Genomic DNA, 24268 nt, shown 5'->3' with positions numbered 1-24268 from the left:
ATTAACATCCTCCAGCATGACCGGTTTGGCGATGGGTCAGTCATGGTGTGGGGTGGCATTTCTTTGTGGGGCCGCACAGCCCTCCATGTGCTCGCCAGAGGTAACCTGGCTGTCATTAGGTACCGAGATGAGATCCTCAGACCCCTTGTGAGACCATATGCTGACACATGCACATTTGTGGCCTGCTGGAGGTCATTTTGCAGGGCTCTGGCAGTGCACCTCCTTGCACAAAGGCGGAGGTAGCGGTCCTGCTGCTGGGTTGTTGCCCTCCTACGGCCTCCTCTACGTCTCCTGATGTACTGGCCTGTCTCCTGGTAGCGCCTGCATGCTCTGGACACTACGCTGACAGACACAGCAAACCTTTTTGCCACAGTTCGCATTGATGTGCCATCCTGGATGAACTGCACTACCTGAGCCACTTGTGTGGGTTGTAGACTCTGTCTCATGCTACCACTAGAGTGAGAGCACCGCCAGCATTCAAAAGTGACCAAAACATCAGCCAGGAAGCATAGGAACTGAGAAGTGGTCTGTGGTCACCACCTGCAGAATCACTCCTGTTTTGGGGGGTGTCTTGCTAATTGCCTATAATTTCCACCTTTTGTCTATTCCATTTGCACAACAGCATGTGAAATGTATTGTCAGTCAGTGTTGCTTCCTAAGTGGACAGTTTGATTTCACAGAAGTGTGATTGACTTGGAGTTACATTGTGTTGTTTAAGTGTTCCCTTTATTTTTTTGAGCAGTGTATATACAATAGAAAGAAAAGTGGACCCAGTACACTCCCTTGGGGTACCCCGCAGTTCAATATTTTGGGTTTAGATAGGGTCCCATCCACATCTACCATCTGTGTTCTTCCTTGCAATTAACTGCTAACCCATTTTACTGCTACGTTGTTAAAGCCCATGGATCTTAGTTTGTTTAACAGAATCTCATGATCCACTGTATCAAACACCTATTGGAGATCTAACAAAATTACCCTACGTCTACTTCCTTCCTTATGTGGTCAGTTAGATATTGTAGGCAAGTGACGGTGGAATGGGATTTCCTAAAGACAGATTGGCACTCGTGTAAGGAAATACAACTGTCAATCTGCTCGAACATAATCTTTTCCATGACCTTCGATAAAACATACAGGATTGAGACAGGCCGATAGTTTCCATGATCTAACTTATTCACATTTTTATATAAAGGAATGACCCTTGCAAGTTTTAGTCCACTGGGAAAACACCCTAGTTCAATAGACATATTTACAATGTTATACAGGGGGTGATAACTACTGCAGCATCCCTTATAAATCTGTCAGGAATGTTGTTAACCTCTACTTAATCACCCTCCCGGATCCGGGATCCTCCTCATCAGAAAAGCTGACTAGCATAGCCTAGCATAGCGCCACAAGTAAATAATAGCATATACATATCATGAAATCACAAGTCCAATACAGCAAATGAAAGATAAACATCTTGTGAATCCAGCCATCATTTCCGATTTTTAAAATGTTTTACAGCGAAAACACAATACATATTTATATTAGCTCACCACAATAGCCAAACACACAACGCCATTTTTTCACCGCTAACATAGTTTTCACAAAACCCACAAATAGAGATAAAATTAATCACTAACCTTTGAACAACTTCATCAGATGACAGTCTTATAACATCATGTTATACAATACATTTATGTTTTGTTCGAAAATGTGCATATTTATAGCTACAAATCCTGGTTTTACATTGTGAATACGTCGCCATAATGCACCAAATTGTCCGGAGAAATTTTGGACAGTCACGTAATCTAACCAAAAAACTCATCATAAACTTTACTAAAAAATACATGTTGTACAGCAAATGAAAGATTCACTGGTTCTTAATGCAACCGATGTGTTAGATTTTTTTTTTTAAATAATTTTAGTACAAAGTACAGCATGCAATATTGTGAGACAGCACCCACCAATTCTCCGCCTTGTTGGAGCCAACATATACCACAAAAATACGAAATAACATAAATATTCTCTTACCTTTGATGATCTTCCATCAGAATGTAGTGCAAGGCATCCTAGTTTTACAATAAATCGTTGTTTTGTTTTAGAATGTCCATTTCTTCTGTCGAATTAGCAACTTTGACTAGCCATGTGGAGCGCACATGTCCAAGAACTCTTGGCGCATGGAACGAAAAATTCCAAAATTCACAATAAAACGTTGAATAAACTGGTCAAACTCGGTTGAAAATCCATCTTTATGATGTTTTTCTCATATGTATCCAATAAAGTCCGAGCCGGGGCATTTCGTCATGTATACCTAACGCATTTCAGAAGACAATGTGGGGTTCCCTGGTGCACAGTTGAATACTGCAAATAGGGTGGACCTGTCACTCCAAAAGCTCTCATTCGGGCTCACATCAAGCTAGACACCCCATTCAACATTCTACTGCCTGTTGACATCTAGTGGAAGGCGTATGAAGTGCATACAGATCCATAAATATAAGGCAATTGAATAGGCAAGCCCTGACACAGAGCCCCACTTTCAGAATTTTCACTTCCTGTTTGGAAGTTTGCTGCCAAATGAGTTCTGTTTTACTCACAGATATAATTCAAACAGTTTTAGAACTTCAGACTGTTATCTATCCAATAGTAATAATAATATGTATATTGTATGATCTAGAACAGAGTACGAGGCCGTTTAATTTGGGCACGATTTTTTCCCAAAGTGAAAACAGCACCCCCTATTAAGAAGTTTTAAGGCCAATTGCTTTGGAATGGTCAAGTTCTTTCAGCTTCTTTAGCACCGTTGACTCAGACTCCTTTTCAAATGAAAAGCATCTACTTGAATCCTCTGCTGTGAGTAAGACTGCTGGACATGACTCTCCCCATAGCAACCTGACTGACAAGATAACTTGCTAACTAATGTATTAGCTATAGTTGTAAAATAGCTATTCAGACTGTCTACAACTATGATCTTGTCTGATGTAATCTTGTCCAATCTAAGACTTCGAGGTCTGGACTTTAATCTGTTACTGTAACCTAACAGCTTCAGACAGTTCCATCATTTACTCGGATTGTTCCTATTTTCAACTATTTGTCATTAAAATAATCTTTCTTGGCATTCTGTATCATCATGTTGACCTCATTTCTTAATTTATCATTGTATTTCAATACAGCAGACCAGTCCAATTTGATCAAACAATTAACAAAAATATCTGCTCTATAATTCTTCATCGATCTAAATGATGTAATGATCACTGAGCCCATAGTGTACAACCCCACTTTGATATATTTCTGACAACAACACAAGGTCCATGATGGTTTGGGTAGAAGGACAGACCCTGGTGGGCTCAAATCAGCTGGTATAAGGCAAACCGATTACAACATTTCTGAAGAGCTTTAAAGTAGCATGGCCCTGTTAGAGCATATTTGTATTAAAATCACCAGTAACAACCTCTGATTCACCTCAATCTGTACAGTTGAAGCAAGTCTCCTCCAACAATTCATAAAACTTGTACTGGTCTGTAACAGCTTCCGTCTTTAATGGGTTTACATTTTGGTAATAAAATGTCCAACCACACAGCTTCAATCTCATCATGGCTTAAATCCGATCTATAGTTGAACCCACTATCTGATCTTACATAAATACAAACTCCCCCGCCTTTGCGATTGCAGTCTCTTCTTAATTACTACATAATTTACAACTTCAATCTCAGCGTTATTTATCGAACCATCTAACCATGTTTCGGTAAACAAAGCACTCCCACCTTACAGTTACTGGAGAGTAGGCGAATTTCCTCAATCTTGGGAAGAAGACTTCTAACATTGAGATGAAGGATGTGTAGTCCTCTCGTCCTCTCTTCATCTGTTGGAACTGTCAGCCGAAATTGTTCACTTGAGATGAGTGTTGACTCCATGCAGTCCAATCCCAGCAGTGAAGCTCCACCCAGGGTTCGTGCTGGCATCAGACTAAGGTTTTGCCTTTCCAATCCTCTGCCCCTATCCCCGGGCCATTCCATGTTCATTTGGCACAACAGACTGTCTCGACCGGGGCCTCCTTCGGCATCCTCTCCTGGTCTCCCCACTGCACTCGGACAGAAGATGGAAGCAGGAGGATTAGGTTGGTTGTCAAGATCAAGGTCTGAAAGATTCTATTCGTTATGCATACCTGAAAGAGGGTCATTGCTCCTTCCCTTCTGACCCTCTCTATTATAGCATGTCGCTGCTCCAATGGATTTATCGCTAGAACACGGGCTGGGCCACTGATAAACATCTCTGGACAGTAACAGGCATAGAGTAATTATGAGGTTTCCACCATCTATTTGGCGTTTACCTCCGACCTTATCCCCCCTTTTGGAGGGACTGTGCCAGTTGAAATATACAAACGTTGCTTAGTGCCAATCTGGTCTTCGAGCCTGATCTTCTGATTAAAACATATACTTTCTCAAAAGGACCGACTCGATGTACAAAAAGTGCCAGTATCTATAAACTTTAATATAAAACAGTAAATTAAAAACGAAGTGTTTGATGTGATTTTAGATTGCATTTGCATTGATGTCAGTGTGGTTAGAGGGACAATAGAGCCCAGAGTACCAGACCATTAGTAACAGGTACTACCAATGCAAGACCAGAGTGCGTAAGAGGAGATTACCGTGACTCAACGGTCACATGGAATTTCACTGCGGTCAGGACTCATGACTTCTGGTGTGGCAGTGGTATTCGCAACAGCCCTAGTACAGGCAAGAGGAATTGAGTCAATATATTGTTTGGTATCCCTTTTCCTTTCTTTCTGTGACCCCAAATGTTTGCATATAGGCTACTGGTAATGTTACCAGGGCCACGTTCAATTGCAAAACGTTCTCGAACGTTGCAGATATAATTCCTCGTATTATCATAATTTGTTCTATTATTTTTCTCTCTCCATTGTTGGGAAGGGCCCGTAAGTAAGCATTTACACTGTTAGTCTACACCTGTTGTTTACGAAGCATGTGACAAATAACATTTGATTTGATAGAAATTCCATGAATAGAACTGACGTTATTCCTTATTCAACATGTCATAGAGGCATGTTTGTTCTATATAGCATATGTCTATCTGAATGTTCCAGCACTACCAGCATTACAACCAGGAATACGACTTTCCCGAATCAAATCCTTTGTTCGCACCCCCCTGGGCAAGTAAACTGATTCCAGAGGCTGGCCCAAAACATTGCCGGTGGAGGAGAGGTACTCGGAGGGGCCTTCTAGTCCGACTTAGGAGGTGCGCACACCTCCCACCACTTCCGAGTATATTACTCGCTGAAGTTCAGTCTCTGGGTAATAAAGTTGACGAGCTTAGGGCGAGGATTTCTTTCCAGAGAGACATTAGGGATTGTAACATACTCTGTTTCCCAGAAACATGGCTCCCTTGGGATATACTGTCCAGCCAGTCCAGCCAGTTGGGTCCGTCCAGCCAGTTGGGTTCTCAGTTCCTGGTGCAGACAGGAATAAATATCTCTCCGGGATTAAGGGTGGGGTGTATGTTTCATGATTATTTCATGACTCGTGGTGTGATTGTGAAAACATACAAGAACTCAAGTCGTTTTGTTCACCCGACGTAGAATACCTCACAATCAAATGCTGACCTTATTATCTCCCATGAGAATTCTCTTCAGTTATTGTCACAGCCGTGTATATCCCCCCCCCCCCCCCCCCCCCAAGCTGATACCACTGGAAACCACATATCCTGAGGCCGCGTTCATTGTAGCTGGGGATTTAAACAAAGCAAATTTGATAAAAAGGCTGCCGAAGTTCTATCAACACATTGACTGTAGTACTCATGCTGCTAAAACACCTGACCACTGCTACTCAAACTTCTGGGATGCCTACAAGGCCCTCCCCTGCCCTCGTTTCAGTAAATCTGAACACAACTCCATTTGCTCCTCCCTTCCTATAGGCTTAAACTCAAACAGGAAGTACCCGTGCTAAGAACTATTCAACGCTTGTCTGATCAATCGGAATCCACACTTCAAGATTGTTTTGATCACGCGGACTGGGATATGTTCCTGGTAGCCTCCGATAATAACATTGACGATTATACTGATACGGTGACTGAGTTTATCAGGAAGTGTATAGGAGATATTGTACACACTGTGACTAGTAAAACCTACTTTAACCAGAAACTGTGGATAAATGGCAGGATTTGCGCAAAAACTGAAAGCGTGAACCACCGCATTTAACCATGGCAAGGTGACTGGGAACATGGCTGAATACAAACAGTGTAGTTATTTTCTCCGCAAGGCAATCTAACAGGCAAAACGTCAGTATAGAGTCAAAGTGGAGTCGCAATTCAACGGCTCAGAAAACCAAACCAGCCATGTCGCGGACACCGACGTCTTGCTTCCGAACAAGCTAAACACCTTCTTCGCCCACTTTGAAGATAACACAGCGCCACCGACATGGGCCGCTACCAAGGACTGTGGGCTCTCCTTCTCCGTGGCCGCCATAAGAAAGACATTTAAGCCTGTTAACCTTCGCAAGGCTGCCAGCCCAGAGGACATCCCTAGACGCATCCTCGGAGCATGCACAGACCAGCTGGCCTATGTGTTTACGGACATATTCAATCTCTCCCTATCCCAGTCTGCTGTCCCCACATGCTGCAAGATGGCCATTGTTCCTGTACCCAATAAAGCAAAGGTAACTGAACTAAATGACTATCGCACCATAGCACTCACTTCTGTCATCATGAAGTGCTTTGAGAGACTAGTCAAGGATCATATCACCTCTAGCTTACCTGTCACCCTAGACCCACTTCAATCTGCTTACCGCCCCAATAGATCCACAGACGATGCAATCGCCATCTACCTGCACACTGCCCTATCCCATCTGGACAAGAGGAATACCTATGTAAGAATGCTGTTCTTTGACTGTAGCTCAGCATTCAACAACATAGTACCCTCCAAGCTCATCATTAAGCTCAAGGCCCTGGGTCTCAACCCCGCCCTGTGCAACTGGATCCTGGACTTCCTGACGGGTCGCCCCCAGGTGGTGAGGGTAGGAAACTACATCTCCACTTCTATGATCCTCAACACTGGGGCCCCACAAGGGTGCATGCTCATCCCCCTCCTCTACTCTCTGTTCACCCATGACTGCGTGGCCACGCACGCCTCCAACTCAATCATCATGTTTGCAGACGACACAACAGTAGTAGGGTTGATTACCAATAATGACAAGACAGCCTACAGGGAGGAGGTAAGGGCTCTGGGAGTGTGGTGCCAGGAAAATAACCGCTCACTCAACGTCAACAAAACAAAGGAGATGATTGTGGACTTCAGGAAATAGCAGATGGAGCACCGCCCTATCCACATCGGTGGGACCGCAGTGGAGATGGTGGAAAGCTTCAAGTTCCTCGGCGTACACATCATTGACAAACTGAAATGGTCCACCCACACAGACAGTGTAGTGAAGAAGGCGCAAGAGCCTCAGGAGACTTAAGAAATTTAGCTTGGCACCTAAAACCCTGACAAACTATTACAGATGCACATTCGAGAGCCTCATTTCGGCCTGTATCACCGCCTGGTACGGCAACTGCACCACCCACAACCGCAGGGCTCTCCAGAGGTTGGTGCAGTTTGCCCCTGGGGATGCGTTGGGCAAACCATCTGCCCTCCCAGGACACCTACAGCACCCGATGTCTCTTAGTCTATGCCGCTCTGACATTGCTTGTCCATGTATTTATATTTTCTTAATCCCATTCCTTTACTTAGATTTGTGTATTGGGTATATGTTGTGAAATTGTTAGATAATTTATTACTTGTTAGATATTACTGCACTATCGGAGCTAGAAACGCAAGCATTTTGCTACACCTGCAATAACATCTGGTAAACACGTGTATGCGACCAACACAATTTGATTTGAATATAAAATATGGCTTTCCAATGCACAGTAGAATGTGGCGCTGGTATTATGGGTCATGTCTTTTGAATGGTAAGGGCTAGAATCAAGCTGTTTTCTCTGAGGAAAACTGGAAGACTTGGCTACGTTGGTTACAGAACTTGGCTATGAAATGCAGTGAGGAAAGTGGGAGGGTTGAGTGATATTACAAATTCAAATGACAGCCTACTTTTCTATACTCAAGGGAGAGAAAAACATAAATAGACTGTTGTTTTACTATTAAACTCAATTCTGCTATTGTTTTTAATTTTGTAAATCTGCGCGTCTGTCCTGCTAATATTAATTTTGCTCATCACTGAAAAGCTTTCAATCTCTCCACAAACTCTTGTCCAGTCCACTTGGTAGTCAGAATTTAGTCACAGAGATAGTTGTCTTGTTTTAGTCAACTGAAATGAAAAATAATTTTTGTTTAGTTATAGTTTTTCTGGGTCTATTTAGTCCGTTATAGTCTCGTCATTTGCATGAGAAAAATATGTGTTTGAAAAGTGTTTATCACAATTTTTGTTGACGGAATTAAAACTGACACACACACACACACACACACAAACACACACGTGAGCTGATCCCCTGTTCTCTGTCTGTTCCACTGGTATAAACCACAGGAGTCTCTGAGCTCTGCCAGTGGGATTATCTGGAGAGTTTATTGTGAGCTGGAAGAACAGGAGAACCACAGGAGAACACCATAATGAAGCGCATCTCATCCTGCCACTCTTCTTTTGTCCTCCCTCATCTTTTGGTGTAGCAACTTTCTTTCTAACAACAAAGTATATTATTCCATTGGCCCTCCTTCTATGGCAACGATTTAACATGTCGTGGTGATGAGGCATTTCGTTAATAATGTGTTGATGTGTTTGTTCTTTCAGCCCGTGAGTTAACAGGAGCGGAGAAGTCGGTGGTTGCTGTGGAAACAGACATTGATGCGGAGGAGGCTCCCTTACCATTACCGGACAGTACGGTGGAGGAGTTTAACCGCGGGGTCACTGACCTAGACGGAGTGTACGCTACTGCCAGGACTGACCACACACACCTCAACAACCTCGACAAGAAGGTATGGCTGTATGTATGTGTTTTGGGGGTGTGGTCCGGGTATGTTTGGTGGGAAGAAAGGGGACAGGGTTGCATATTTATATTTACATGCATATACTAACTAAGGCCTGGAATGAGAGAACACAGTAATGGCTGATCATTATATCTTGTACCACTGAAATACAATACCATTTATCTATCTACTGTATAGATTGCTTAGTCCAGGTAACACAATACCATTGGTCCATCTATAGATTGTTTCGACCAGGGAAATACAATATCTTGTGTCCTGTGTAATAATGGCTTGAGGTAGCGGAAAACAATAATGTGTGGCCTATGTATAGGTTGTTATGTAGGGTGATACATACTGCTTTTGTGAGACAGGGAGAACACACACGCACACACACACTGCATTGTCTGATGTTACGACAGATTGAGTTATATCGGGTAATATTGCTATTCTTGGATTGAAGACAATAAAATATTGTTACCAAGACTTCTTGGACAGTGTGAAAGCATGATTGTGTGTTCTATCTAGAGACCACTATATGGGGTGGCATGACTAGTTTGCGGCTCTATCTATAGCTTTATCCCTCTGGCTGGACTGGAGAGTGATATATTGTGAGCTGTCTGTTTCTGTTTATCTTCAGTTTGTCGTGCAGTGTAATATTGTGACTCACAGACGGGGGAAGTTCGATCGAGTCAGACCAGAGTGGAAATATTATTGGTTGTCTTTGAAATGCTTTAGGGGCACTTGATCTAGTTCTTCTGTAGCTGACATTTCTTCTCGGCTGTCCGTTTTTACCAGGATATTTGGCATGAAGTTGAAATGTTTTTTACACTTAGGTAACACTTAGTTAGTTAACTTGATTAGCCACGCTGTTTTCTGCCTTATCATAAATGTAGGTAACGCTTCATATTAACTCCACATAATAAAGCATTTATAATGGATTAGTACGTCGTTTTTATCACGATATTATCACTTGTGAATAATGCCCAGCATATGCAGTAAGGCAAGAAACAGCACATGCCTTTTTTTTGCAACTTTTTCAAATCATAGTCAGACACCTCATGTAGCCTAGCCGATAGGCCTATATGTTTTGATAAGGTTTGTATCACACCTCATGTAGCCTAGCCGATAGGCCTATATGTTTTGATAAGGTTTGTATCACACCTCATGTAGCCTAGCCGATAGGCCTATATGTTTTGATAAGGTTTGTATCACACCTCATGTAGCCTAGCCGATAGGCCTATATGTTTTGATAAGGTTTGTATCACACCTCATGTAGCCTAGCCGATAGGCCTATATGTTTTGATAAGGTTTGTATCACACCTCATGTAGCCTAGCCGATAGGCCTATATGTTTTGATAAGGTTTGTATCACACCTCATGTAGCCTAGCCGATAGGCCTATATGTTTTGATAAGGTTTGTATCACACCTCATGTAGCCTAGCCGATAGGCCTATATGTTTTGATAAGGTTTGTATCACACCTCATGTAGCCTAGCCGATAGGCCTATATGTTTTGATAAGGTTTGTATCACACCTCATGTAGCCTAGCCGATAGGCCTATATGTTTTGATAAGGTTTGTATCACAACTAAAGTGACCAAATAACTCCAAACGTAGCCTATAGGCCTAGGACCCCTGGAACAGGTTAGGGAGCCCAAAGCCTAAAGAGTCTAGTGAAACATGTTCTTATAAACCCAGTCATTGTGCAATCGCATGTGAAATCAGAGTTTTGACTGGCCGCTATTTAAAAGAGGATCCCAGCTTCTGCCGAAGTTGGCTCCTCTCCTTTTTCGGGCTGCGTTCGGTGGTCGACATCACAGGCTTTCTAGCCATCCCAGCTCCATTTTTCGTTTTGTCTTGTTTGTGTTACGTGTCTATGTTGACACGCTTTACTGGTATGCGTTTATTCCGTGTTTATTTCACGAGGTATGTTATTGTGTTTATACAATATTATTGTGACTGTTTGCGCGTTGGCACTTTTGCATTGGCTGGAGGTTTCGACGCAGTGGCGTCCATCTGTTGGTTTCTCCTGCCTAAATAAAGTCTGCGCCTGTTCACAACTCTCTGCTCTTCTGCACCTGACTCCGCTCCTATGTTTTATATCAATAAAAATGACATTGTCCATATAATAGGCCAACGAGAATGGGAAACACAAATAGCATATGACATCCATCTAAACTGGATGAGGAAATGATTGTCCAAAAACAAACTTTTACGAAGCACTGACCCAACAATGATAAACAGTGAATATGTGCAGTGCGCACTCACCGGGGATATTGCTGATGCTCTCCGCTGGTGCCAATAAGATAGGCTATACTGTTGTTTGCTCAATTAAGTTGAGAATTTGTGTCCCAGGGTACTTGCTTGGTGATGGGCTTTGAGGGCACCATGGTGTTGAACTCTGAGCTGTAGTCAAAGAACATCATTCTCATGTAGATGTTATTTATGTCCAGGTGAAAAGCGTAGTGTGGAGTGCAATAGAGATTGCGTCATCTGTGGATCTGTTGAGGCTGTATGCAAATTGGACTTGGTCTAGGGTTTCTGGGATGATGATGTTAATGTGTGTCATGAACAGCGTTTCAAAGCACTCCATGGCTACAGACGTGAGTGTTACGGGTTGGTAGTCATTTAGGCAGGGTACCTTGGTGTTCTTGGTGGTCTGCTTGAAACATGTAAGTATTACAGACTCTCAGGAACAGATTGAAAATGTCAATGAAGACACTTGCCAGTTGGTCAGTGCATGCTCTGAGTACATATCCTGGTAATCCATCTGGCCTTGCAGCCTTGTGAATGTTGACCTGTTTAAAGGTCTTACTCACATCGGCAACGGAGAGCGTGATCACACAGTCATTCAGAACAGTTGGTGCTCTCATGCATGCTTCAGTATTGCTTGCCTCGAAGCGCACATAGAAGTAATTTAGCTCATGTGGTAGGCTCATATCACTGGGCAGCTCATGGGCGGGCTTCCCTTTGTAGTTCATAATAGTTTGCAAGCCCTGCCACATCCGACTTGCGTCAGAGCCGGTGTAGTAGGATTCAATCTTAGTCTTGTATTGGAGCTTTGCCCTCTTTGTTGGTTCATTGGAATGCATAGCAGGATTTCTTCTAAGTGTCCGGGTTAGAATGCCGTTCCTTGAAAGTGCTAGCTCTACCCTGTAGCTCAGTGTGGATGTTGCCTGTAATCCATGGCTTCTCGTTGGGGTACGTTGGTATGTACGTACGGTCACTGTGGGGAGGATGTCATCGATGCACTGAAGCAGGTGACTGATGTGGTGTACTCCTCAATGCCAGCGGCTGAATCCCAGAACATATTCCAGTCTGTGCTAGCAAAACAGTCCTGCAGCTTAGCATTTGCATCATCAAATCAAATGTAATTGTATTTGTCACATGTTCCAAATACAACAGGTGTAGGTAGACCTTACCGTGAAATGCTTACTTACAAGCCCTTAACCAACAAAGCAGTTTAAGAAATAGAGTTAAGAAAATATTTACTAAATAAACTAAAGTTTAAAAAAAAAATTATCACAAGAAAATTACATAACAATAACGAGGCTATATACAGGGGGTACTGGTACCGAGTCAATGTGCGGGGGTACAAGTTAGTCAAGGTAATTTGGAAAGGGAATATGCATAGACAATAACAGCGAGTAGCAGCAGTGTAAAACAGGCGGTGATGCAACCAGTCAGGATGCTCTCGATGGTGCAGTTGTAGAACTTTTTGAGATCTGGGGACCATGATAGTTCATTGGTGATGTGGACACCAAGGAACTTGAAACCATCGACCCGCTCCACTACAGCCCCGTCGATGCTAATGGGGGCTTTTATGGCCCTCCTTTTCCTATTGTCCATGATCAGCTCCTTTGTCTTGCTTACATTGAGGGAGAGGTTCTTGTCCTGGCACCACATTGTCAGGTCTCTGACGTCTCATCGTTGTCGGTGATCAGGCCTACCACTGTTGTGTCATCAGCAAACTTAATGATGGTGTGACATCTGACCACTTCCGTATTGAGCGAGTCACTGGTACTTCCTGCTTTAGTTTTTGCTTGTAAACAGGAATCAAGAGGATAGAATTATGGTCAGATTTGCCAAATGGAGGGCGAGGGAGAGCTTTTTATGCGTCTCTGTGTGTGGCGTAAAGGTGGTCTAGAGTTTTTTTCCCCTCTGGTTGCATGCTACATGCTGGTAGAAAATAGGTATAACGGATTAAATCTTTACTGCTTTAAAGTCCCCGGCCACTAGGAGCGCTACCTCTTGATAAGCATTTTCTTGTTTGCTTATGGCCTTATACAGCTCGTTGAGTGCAGTCTTAGTGCCAGCATCAGTTTGTGGTGGTAAATAGACAGCTACAAAAAATATAGATTAAAACTATCTTGGTAAATAGTATGGTCTACAGCTTATCATGAGGTACTCTACCTCAGGCAAGCAAAACCTTGACACTTAGATTTAGCACACCAGCTGTAATTGACAAATAGACAGACCACCACCCCGCGTCATACCGGAGGTAGCTGTTCTGTCTTGCCGATGCACGGAAAACCCAGCCAACTGTATATTATACATGTCTTCGTTCAGCCACGACTTGGTGAAACATAAGATATTACAGTTTTAATGTCCAATAGGAACGATGGTAGAGGCGGGTAAGACACTCGCAGACAAATTCTCACAAGGCACCCAGATCTGTGTCCCCTGTATTGGCGTCTCCTCAGCAAGATGGCGCAGACAGATAGGCCTTAAGCAAGTTTGCAGTATTTTGTTTTTTCTGGAATTCCTGACGGCCCGCCCCCAGGTGGTGAAGGTAGGAAACAACACCTCCACGTTGCTGATCCTCAAAACAGGGGCCCCACAAGGGAGCATGCTCAGCCACCTCCTGTACTCCCTGTTCACCCATGACTGCGTGGCCACGCACTCCACCAACTCAATCATCAAGTTTGCAGACGACACAACAGCAGTAAGCCTGATTGCCAACAATGACGAGACAGATTACATAAATGAGGTGAGGGCCCTGGGAGTGTGGTGCCAAGAAAATAATTACTCACTCAATGTTGATAAAACAATGGAGCTGAATGTGGACTTCAGGAAACAGCAGATGGAGCACCCCCTATCCACATCGATGGGACCGCAGTGGAGATGGTTGAAAGCTTGGTGGAAAGCGTACACATCACTGACGATCTGAAATGGTCCACCCACACAGACAGTGTAGTGAAGAAGGCTCAACAATGCCTCTTCAACCTCAGGAGGCTGAAGAAATTTTGCTTGGCAAAATTGCGGTCTGCCCAACGCATCACCGGGGGGCAAACTACCTGCTCTCCAGGACCCCTACAGCACCCGATGTCACAGGAAGGCCCAAAAGATCATCAAGGACAACAACCATCTGAGCCACTGCCTGTTCACCCGCTATCATCCAGAAGGCGAGGTCAGTACAGGTGCATCAAAGCTGGGACCGAGAGACTGAAAAACAGCTTCTATCTCAAGGCCATCAGACTGTTAAATATCTATCACTGTCACACTCGTTAAAATGGACGGACCAAGGCACAGTGTGATTAGAGTTCCACATCTTTTATTTAGTGAAACTTAAACAAAACAATAAACAAACAACGACCATGAAGTAACGTAGTGCTACAAAACACTAACACAAAACAATAGCCCACAAATGCAGGTGGGAACAGGGACACCTTAAGTATGATCCCCAATTAGAGACAACGATAATCAGCTGCCTCCAGTTGGGAACCATACTCAATCCCAAACATAGAAATAGATCGACTAGAACACCCCCTAGTCACGCCCTGACCTACAACACCATAGAGAACCAAGGGCTCTCTATGGTCAGGGCGTGACAATCACTAGGCGACTTCCACCCGTTTACATAACCCCCCACGTTAGAGGCTGCAGCCCTATATACATAGACTTGAAATCACTGGCCACTTTAATAATGGAACACTAGTCACTTTAATAATGTTTACATATTTTTTCATATGTATATATTGTAGTCTATTCTATCCTACTCAGTCATTGCTCATCCTAATATTTATATAAACCTTAATTCCATTCTTTTACTTTTAGGTTGTGTGTATTGTTGTAAATTGTTAGATATTACTGCACTGTTGGAGCTAGAAACACAAGCATTTTGCTACACCCGCAATAACATCTGCTAAACGTGTGTATTTAATTTTATTTGAATGACAGGGATTTGGGCCTGGTCCGGTAGCAGCAGTAAATCCTTTGCATCTGATCATTAAAGAAATCATATTTGTCCAGTTCGAGGTGAGTAATCGCTGTTCTGATATCCAGAGGCTCTTTTCGGTCATAAGAGACAGTGGCAGAAACTTTATGTACAAAATAAGTTACAAACAACGCAAAAAAACACAAAATAATATATTCTTCAGAGCTGCCCAATACTTTATTTCGCTCCCATTACGTTTTAAAAGAGTTACTACGTTTAGAGGCTCAGTAATGGTGCCACCAAACAAAGCCATATGTGAAAATAATCTGCTGTTAAAAAACTGAAACACTGGAAGCATTTAAAGGTTATACATGGAACATTTCTACCTGCAAATCAAACATGGAACATTTCTACCTCAATCACATATTAGTAGTAATGAACAAAAATCCACTAGATCCGGCCAGCTGTTGTGTGCAGGCAACATTTGCCTGTTTTATGATTAGTTTGCGTTCGTGACGTCGACAACATTACCAAAACATTCACATTAACTCTTCGTCAAATCCTTGCAACAGTTGTTTCACAACAGTTTTTGTGAATAAAATGTTATAGATGTATATATTTCCTTTGGCATTCTTCGTTGTGTGCCTATAATTTTACCATTGATGTGTTTTAGGCTATTTTGAGACCTTAAGGAGCATCAGGTACTGCTGTCATGTCTACCAATGGCATGTTCATCTTTTTGTGAGGAATTTCACTGGTCACTCAAAACTTAACTAATGATTAGTAAATGGTTTGTAAGGACCTATATTAAACGTCTAATGAATGGAGTACTGATTAATAAATAATAAACTATTTACTAATCCATTATACATCCTTTATTACATGGTGTTATTATAAAGTGCTACAAAAGTTGACATGTAGTTTACATGTAACATAAACATTCCATTGAAATGTCATAATGTAAACGACAGTTGTTTTCACTTGGTTAACACTCACAACCATAAAAAATAGGCCTAAAATGTGCTTATGCAGCATTCTCGCCTCAAGCCGCAGGTAGCAATTTCTACTGAACCTCTTAGTTGTCAGTTGCAGAAGCATGTATTATTATAGAGAGGGTAAATGGAGGTCTGTGAGGTGAAGTGTATCCTTGAATCCTATTAAAGACAGAGAGTTATGGCGACGGAGTGTTCTATATGGATCTGATTGGAACCAACATGGCGTGAAATCACTACAACAACAGAGGGTTAAAGACCTCGCTCACCCCCTTGAGTCAGTGTGTTTGTGTGGGTGTGGGTGTGGGTGTGGGTGTGGGTGTGTGGGTGTGTGTATAACTTATCCACTGTGGGTTTTCTGAAAGCTCATGAAAGGAAAGGAGCCAAAGACCTTAAGGTCTATTTTCTCCTGTCAGGTCTCATTCATTTGACAATGCCTTTTACTTCCAACCACTCCTTCGTCACAGCCACAAATCAATCCAATGACATCATGTGAACAACTTGCAAGACGCCAAGACTAGTGTTGTGGATTAAAGACACAGTCCTTAGGTTCTCTGTCCCCTGGGGTAAGAAGATGCAATGGAAACTTAATTCACCTGAATTAAGAGGTGAGAAAATGAAAAGGGGAAAAAAGTAATTTTTACACCAATCAATGTGGCTGTTCCTCTTCTTCTTTAGTTTTCTAGTGACACTTATTTACCAGATATTGAGTTTACAGACAAGACTGTGCTTTGCACTCTTTTTGTATTGGAGTGGGTTTTGTTGGGTTGTTTACTGTAGATGCTACTAGTGCTGTCCCTGAACGTTGAACTCTGCTGTGATCTGGATGTGGGTTGTAGAACAAACAGTTTGGAGATGTGCATTCTGTTTCTACTCAACTCTTTGCCTCTTGTTTCTTGTTCAGATGCCTGCAGGTGTGTTTTAATGGAGCATACTGCTTACTCACTGTCCAACAAATGGGCTCCGAAACTTTCTACTGCCGGAAACCGGGGTGCTGCTGCTTACTCAGATACTAGGGGGTCTCTCTCTCTCTTTCTCTCTCTGTCTCTCTGTCTCTTTCAATTTTCCGAAGCCTATTATTGTTTTCACCTCATAGCTGAGGAATCAGGAAGATGGGGTGTTCAGTGTGAAACAACCACTCAGCCTGACATCCATTAACTTTTACCGCCTCAGAGACCCGGATCCGGGATCACCCCCCACCCCCCCCACACTGATTAGCATCACTAGCAGAGCGTCACATTTAAATAGTAGCATCTAAATATCATTAAATCACAAGTCCAAGACACCAAATGAAAGATACAGATCTTGTGAATAAAGTCACAATTTCAGATTTTTAAAATGTTTTACAGGGAAGACAAAATATGTAAATCTATTAGCTAATCATGTTAGCAAAAGACACAATTTTTCTTTGTCCACCATTTTTTCTCAACACCAGTAGCTATCACCAATTCGGCTAAACTAAGATATTGATAGCCACTAACCAAGAAAAAACCTCATCAGATGACAGTCTGATAACATATTTATGGTATAGGATAGGTTTTAGAAAAATGTGCATATTTCAGGTATAAATCATAGTTTGCCATTGCAGCCAGCATCACAAATCTCACCAAAGCTCCTAGAATTACTACACAGAGCAACGTGTATTACCAATTTACTCATCATAAAACATTTCTTAAAAATACACAGCACATAGCAATGGAAAGACACAGATCTTGTGAATTCAGACAACATTTCAGATTTTCTAAGTGTTTTACGGCGAAAACACAATGAATCGTTATATTAGCATACCACATATGCAAACGTTACCAGAGCATTGATTCTAGCCAAAGAGAGCGATAACTCAACATCGCCAAAATATATAAATTTTTTCACTAACCTTCTCAGAATTCTTCAGATGACACTCCTGTAACATCATATTACACAATCCATATAGAGTTTGATCGAAAATGTGCATATTTAGCGGCACAAATCGTGCTTACACAATGGAAATAGTGTTCAACTACTCAAGCAATCTGCCCGGCGCCATTTTGAAAATACAAATATTAATATCAAAAACTATTCATAAACTTGACAAAAAAAATACAGGTTGGACATGAAATGAAAGATGTATTAGTTATTAATGCAACCGCAGAGTTAGATTTTTAAAATTAACGTTACTAGACATACAGTGTGCGTTACAGCCAGACTAGTGCCGCAATAACGGCGTCACTATTCACCATTATTGAGTTTACATTTTTCCACATAAAAACGGAATAACATCATAAATAGCTCTTACTTTTCGACGAGCTTCCATCAGAATCTTGCCATGGTGGTTCTTTGTCCAAAATAATCGTTGCTTGGTTGTAAAACGTTGCATTCAACTTCTGATATAGCAGCTAACAGTAGCTAGCCATAGCTATTTTGCCCCAACGTGTCCAAATCCTCAAGGCGCAATACTGAGGAAATTCCGAAAAATAGCAATATACTCGCATAATCTGATATAACTCGGTTTAAAATAGCTTCGTTATGATGCTTCTAACACCTATGTCTAATTAAATTACAGATGGATACATCTAACGTTTAAAATTGAGCGTTTGAAAATGGCATCCTGAGGTCCACTTCGCGCAATGTTCAGCGTCGAAAGGAAGGCTCCTCTCGCTCCTTGGCCTTTTATAACCTCTGAGAGCTACGCAGCAAGCCCATTCCACTTCTCATTGGTTACTGACATCCAGGGGAAGGCGGGTGCAGTTCATGTCGTTCCATAGGATATACACAGACTTTTAAAACTGAACTGAAACCAGAGCTTCGCTCTCAGACCATCGCAGTACCTGTCATGGATTTCGCTGTAGAAAGAGTTCTGGGTCACCCACAGACAAAATTCCAACGGCTATAGAAACTAGAGAGTGTTTTCTATCCAATAGAATTAATAATATGCATATTGTACGATCAAGAATTGAGCACGAGGCAGTTTAATTTGGCGACACCCAGAAAAAAAAAATGCTAACTGCGCCACCTATTGACAAAAGGTTAACAACACTGAAACATTAGCGATATATAAATAGTTTGAAGCTGCTGCTGTGGCCTTTCCTCCCGTTTGCGTAACCCTGTCATAAAAATCTGTCATGAATGATGTCTTCACTGATTGGATCGGCTCTTCCTCGTCTTGTGACCACATCTCAAATCTAAGGAAGATGATTGGCCCACACATATTAGAAAAATACATTAACTTAACTTAATTTGGCCAATTAAAGCAGGATGATCAGTCCAACACTAAATGGGACAGTTCTGTCTCCTAGGACAGGGGTTTTCAAACTTTTTCACTCGGGGGCCCCCCTTCCAGCATTGTGGAATATTCCACGCAAACATATATTCATGTGATTAGTGAGTGACAAAAAAATGACAATAATATCTATGGGCTAAAGAAACGTCATAAAAAAACCTTAGCTGACATGGGCTAGTTGATCTGGACATTTCTGATAAGTTATATATCGCTCTTGGAGGTCTGCAATGACTAACGTGACAAGACAAACTGATGATGCACTATCCAATTTAGAAATTGCACCTTGTGCACTCTACTATTATGACTATCGAGAGTAAGTTAAAAGCCCCGCACCCCCCCGATGACCCCTCTGGGGCGCGCCCCACAGTTTGGGAACCACTGTCCTAGGAGATATTGTTGAGTCCGGGAGAAACTCTCCCTGTAGCGCTGCATGGAATTATACTGAACAAAAATATAAACGCATGTAAAGTGTTCGTCCCATGTTTCAATGAGCTGAAATAAAAGATTCCATAAATGTTCCATATGCACAAAATGCTTATTTCTCTCAAATCTTGTCCACAAATTTTTTACGTCCCTGTTAGTGAGCATTTCTCCTTTGCCAAGATAATCCATCCACCGGACAGATGTGGCATATCAAGAAGCAGCATGATCATTACACAGGTGCACCTTGTGCTGGGGACAATAAAAGGCCACTCTAAAATGTGCAGTTTTGTTACACAACACAAAGCCCCAGATGTCTCAAGTTGAGAGAGCGTGCAATTGGCATGCTGACGGCAGGAATGTCCACCGGAGCTTTTGCCAGAGAATTGAATGTTAATTTCTCTACCATAAGCCACCTCCAATGTCGTTTTAGAAAAATTTGGCAGTATGTCCAACTGGCCTCACAACCGCAGACCACATGTAACCATGTCAGCCCAGGACCTCCACATTCGGCTTCTTCACCTGCGGGATGATCTGAGGAGCCACCCTGACAGCTGATGAAACTGTGGGTTTGCACAGCTGAAGAATCTCTGCATAAACTGTCAGAAACCATCTCAGAGAAGCTCATCTGCATGCTTGTCATCATCACCAGGGTCTTGACCTGATTGCAGTTCGGGATCATAACTGACTTCAGTAGGCACAAGCTCACCTTCGATGGCCACTGGCACGCTGGAGAAGTGCTCTCTTCAAGGATGAATCCCGGTCTCAACTGTACCGGGTAGATGGCATTGTGTGGGAAACGTTGTGAACAGAGTGCACCATTGGGAAGGTGGGGTTATGACATAGGCAGGCTTAAGATACGGACAACAAACACAATTGCATTTTATTGATGGCAATTTAAATGCACAGAGATATGGTGATGAGATCTTGAGGCCAATTGTCGTGCCATCCATTACCTCATGTTCAGCATAATGATAAACAGCCCCATTTCACAAGGATCTGTACACAATTCCTGGAAGCTGAAAATGTCCCAGTTCTTCCATGGCCTGCATATTCACCAGACATGTCACCCATTGCGCATGTTTTGGATGCTCTGGATCGACGTGTACGACAGCTTGTTCCAGTTCCCGCCAATATCCAGCAACATCGCACAGCCATCGAAGAGGATTGGGACAACATTCCACAGGCCACAATCAACAGCCTGATCAACTCTATGCGAAGGAGATGTCACGCTGCATTAGACAAATGGTGGTCACACCAGATACTGACTGGTTTTCTGATCCACACCCCTATCTTTTTTAAGGTATCTGTGACTAACAGATGGACATCTATATTCCCAGTCATGTGAAATCCATAGATTAGGGCCTAATTAATAGAGTTTAATTGACTGATTTCCTTATATGAACTGTAACTCAGTAAAATCATAGAAATGATTGCATGTTGCGTTTATATTTTTGTTCAGTGTTCTGCTCATTTCAACAACACTGTGTCCTTCTCACTGTGTCAGATACCATATTTAAACATGGCTACAGGCACAACCAACTCTAGGGGAATGGACCCCTTTGCATTAATAATTCATGAGTTGTGCTGTGTTGAGCAGGCCAGTAATATCAGACAGTCATCAATATTAATGTCACAGACAGACACACAGTGCTGTATTCATGAGGACTGGCTGTATATCACTCCACACACCACATAATCCTTAAAGATACTTCAGTATTGTGTGGTGCCACCAGGACAACAACCTCTCCCTTAATGTCAGCAAGACAAAGGAGCTGATCGTGGACTACAAGAATTGGAGGGCAAAACACGCCCCCATTCACATCGACGGGGTTGTAGTGGAGCGGGTCGAGAGCTTCAAGTGCCTCGGTGTCCACATCACTAAAGAATTAACATGGTCCACACACACAAACAGTTGTGAAAAGGCACGACGATGCCTCTTCACCCGCAGGAGGCTGAAAAGATTTGGCATGGGACCCTCCGATCCCCAAAACGTTCTAAATCTGCACGATTGAGAGCTTGTTGACTGGCTCCAGTTTGAATGTCAACTGCTTGGCAATCGACCGCAAGGCGCTACAAAGGGTAGTGCTTATGGCCCAGTACATCACTGGGGCCGAACTCCCTGCCATCCAGGACCTCTATACCAAGCGGTGTCAGAAGAAGGACTTAAAAATGGTCAAAGACTCCAGCCATCAAAGTCATAGAGTGTTTTCTCTACTACTGCAGGGCACTAGTCTAAAACCAGCAGGACCCTGAACAGCTTCTTCCCCCAAGCCATAAGACTGCTACATAGTTAACCAAATACCTACCCGGACTATCTGCATTGACCCTTTTTGCACTAACTCTTCTGACTGATCACATATCTTGGTATAGAAACACCATAATATTAAAACCTGTTTGGGTGCATGAACCGCTAGCGGGACAGCTACGACAACATCCGGTGAAATTGCAGAACGCGAAATTCAAAATACAAAAATCGTAATATTAAACATTCATTAAAATACAAGTGTCATACATCATTTTAAAGCTTAACTTCTTGTTAATCCAACCGTGTTGTCAGATTTCAAAAAGGCTTCACGGCGAATGCATACCAAGCGATTATCTGAGGACAGTGCCACACATCAAAATACTTTTTCAACCAGCACATGCTTCACAAAATCACAAATAGCGATTACATCACTTACCTTTGAAGATGTTCCTCTGTTGGCAATCCCAAGGGTCCCAGCTACACAATGAATGGGCGTTTTGTTCGATAAAGTCCTTTATATCCAAAAAAGTCAGTTTAGTTGGTGCCAATGATGTCAGTAATCCACTCGTTCAACATGCATACAAACAAATGCAAAAAGTTACTGGGAAAGTACGGCCAAACAAGTCAAACAATGTTTTTAATTAATCCTCAGGTACTCCAATATCTAAATAAACAATCATATTTAAGACGGAGAATAGTATGTTCAATAGGGAAGATAAATAACGAAGAGCGCACACCTCATTCACGCGCCAACAAGACTACTTTTCTAATGAGAGACACCTTGGAAAAACTACAACTACTTGCTCATTTAAAAAAATAAAAAAATATGGAACCCTTTCTAAAGACTGTTGACATCTAGTGGAAGTCATAGGAACTGCAATCTGGGTCCTATCTATTTGTATATCCCATAAGCTAGCATTGAAATGGCCTGTGACCTCCAAAAAAAGGAAATCCGGATGGATTTTCCTCAGGTTTTTTCCTGCCATATCAGTTCTGTTATATTCACAGACATTATTTTAACAGTTTTAGAAACGTCAGCGTGTTTTCTATCCAATGCTAACAATTATATGCATATCCTAGCTTCTCGGCCTGAGTAGTTTACTTTGGGCACGTGAGTCATCCTAAATTCCGAACAATAACCAGTATGCCAAAGAAGTTTTAATTAATTTAATTAAGCCAAATTTCGAACAGTATAAACAGCACAAGAAATACAATAATAATTTCCCCCAAAATTATAATCAATCACATATAGTCTGTTCTAACAAAAAAAGGTTTTAAACTCTTTATTACAGCCAAGATTAAAAACAATCACATACATTCGTGAATTTAATCGCTTTAGTCGACATGTTGCGGTTTATTCATTGTTTAATTATTCAAGGTTCCCTTTGTTATTTCATTGAATGAATGATGGATTGATATACTGTATATTGAAGTAGGCCTTGAGGCCGATTAGTAAGTTATGTTAAGACAGCTACAGTAAACATGACTCTTAGGCCTACTGCTCCATGTCATTTAAATAACTTAATTTCATAAAAATCCTTGAAACCACCTGTCCCTGAATTTTCCCAAATATGTGTATTTTACACTCTAGCAGTAGGCCTACTGTACATTGAGATAAATATCATAAAATACTCAATCTTTCTGAGTATTTCATCCTCAAAGCACAATTAAGGTCTATTGCACCATATGCATATTAATAGTTGAATTGGTGGAACTTAACGAGTATCCTATCAATAGACGCCAGTCTAATAAATCAATTTAATATGCACAATCACAAAGAAATCCATTCTATTTTGTTTAAGGTCATAAAAAACATGGCACAATTTATTTGAAAGAATAGCATGTTTTAAGATGTATTTATCTGTTCTATAGGCCTAGTTGCTGATGCTATGGCTGCCCCATGTCAATGAAATTAACTTGTTAATTTAGCAAATATCACACGATTATATTCCCCAGATTATATACCCCTAACAATATGAATATGATGGAATATAACAGAATAAATTAGAAAGGAGACTTTCTCCAAATGGGTATTTGCTGATTGTCATCGGTAGGCATGGAGTTGTGGTTATTCTAGGTGTAACGGCTCTCGTTGGTGGTATGAAGAGTGGACCAAGGCGCAGTGTGGTAAGTGTTCATGATTCTTTTATTTAAAAAAAAACACAAACAAAATAACAAATGCGAAAACCAAAGCGCCCAGTTCTGTCAGGCAGAAACACTAAACAGAAAACAAGGTCCCACAACCTAA

General features: G+C 42.0%; 1 protein-coding gene across 1 annotated transcript in view; it reads left to right on the top strand.

Annotated features, from left to right (window-relative positions):
- Window positions 1–24268, top strand: part of LOC129855419 (carboxyl-terminal PDZ ligand of neuronal nitric oxide synthase protein-like) — a 224346-nt gene that overhangs the window by 151544 nt on the left and 48534 nt on the right. The window contains exon 7 of the mRNA XM_055923066.1: window positions 8772–8956. Within this exon, the coding sequence (XP_055779041.1) occupies window positions 8772–8956 (185 nt within the window). The remainder of the gene's footprint in view (window positions 1–8771; window positions 8957–24268) is intronic.

This window comes from Salvelinus fontinalis, chromosome 5 (genome assembly GCF_029448725.1).
Source record: "Salvelinus fontinalis isolate EN_2023a chromosome 5, ASM2944872v1, whole genome shotgun sequence".
Taxonomy (NCBI): domain Eukaryota; kingdom Metazoa; phylum Chordata; class Actinopteri; order Salmoniformes; family Salmonidae; genus Salvelinus; species Salvelinus fontinalis.
Note: the sequence above shows the minus strand (reverse complement) of the source record. Positions and strands in the feature narration are given on the sequence as shown.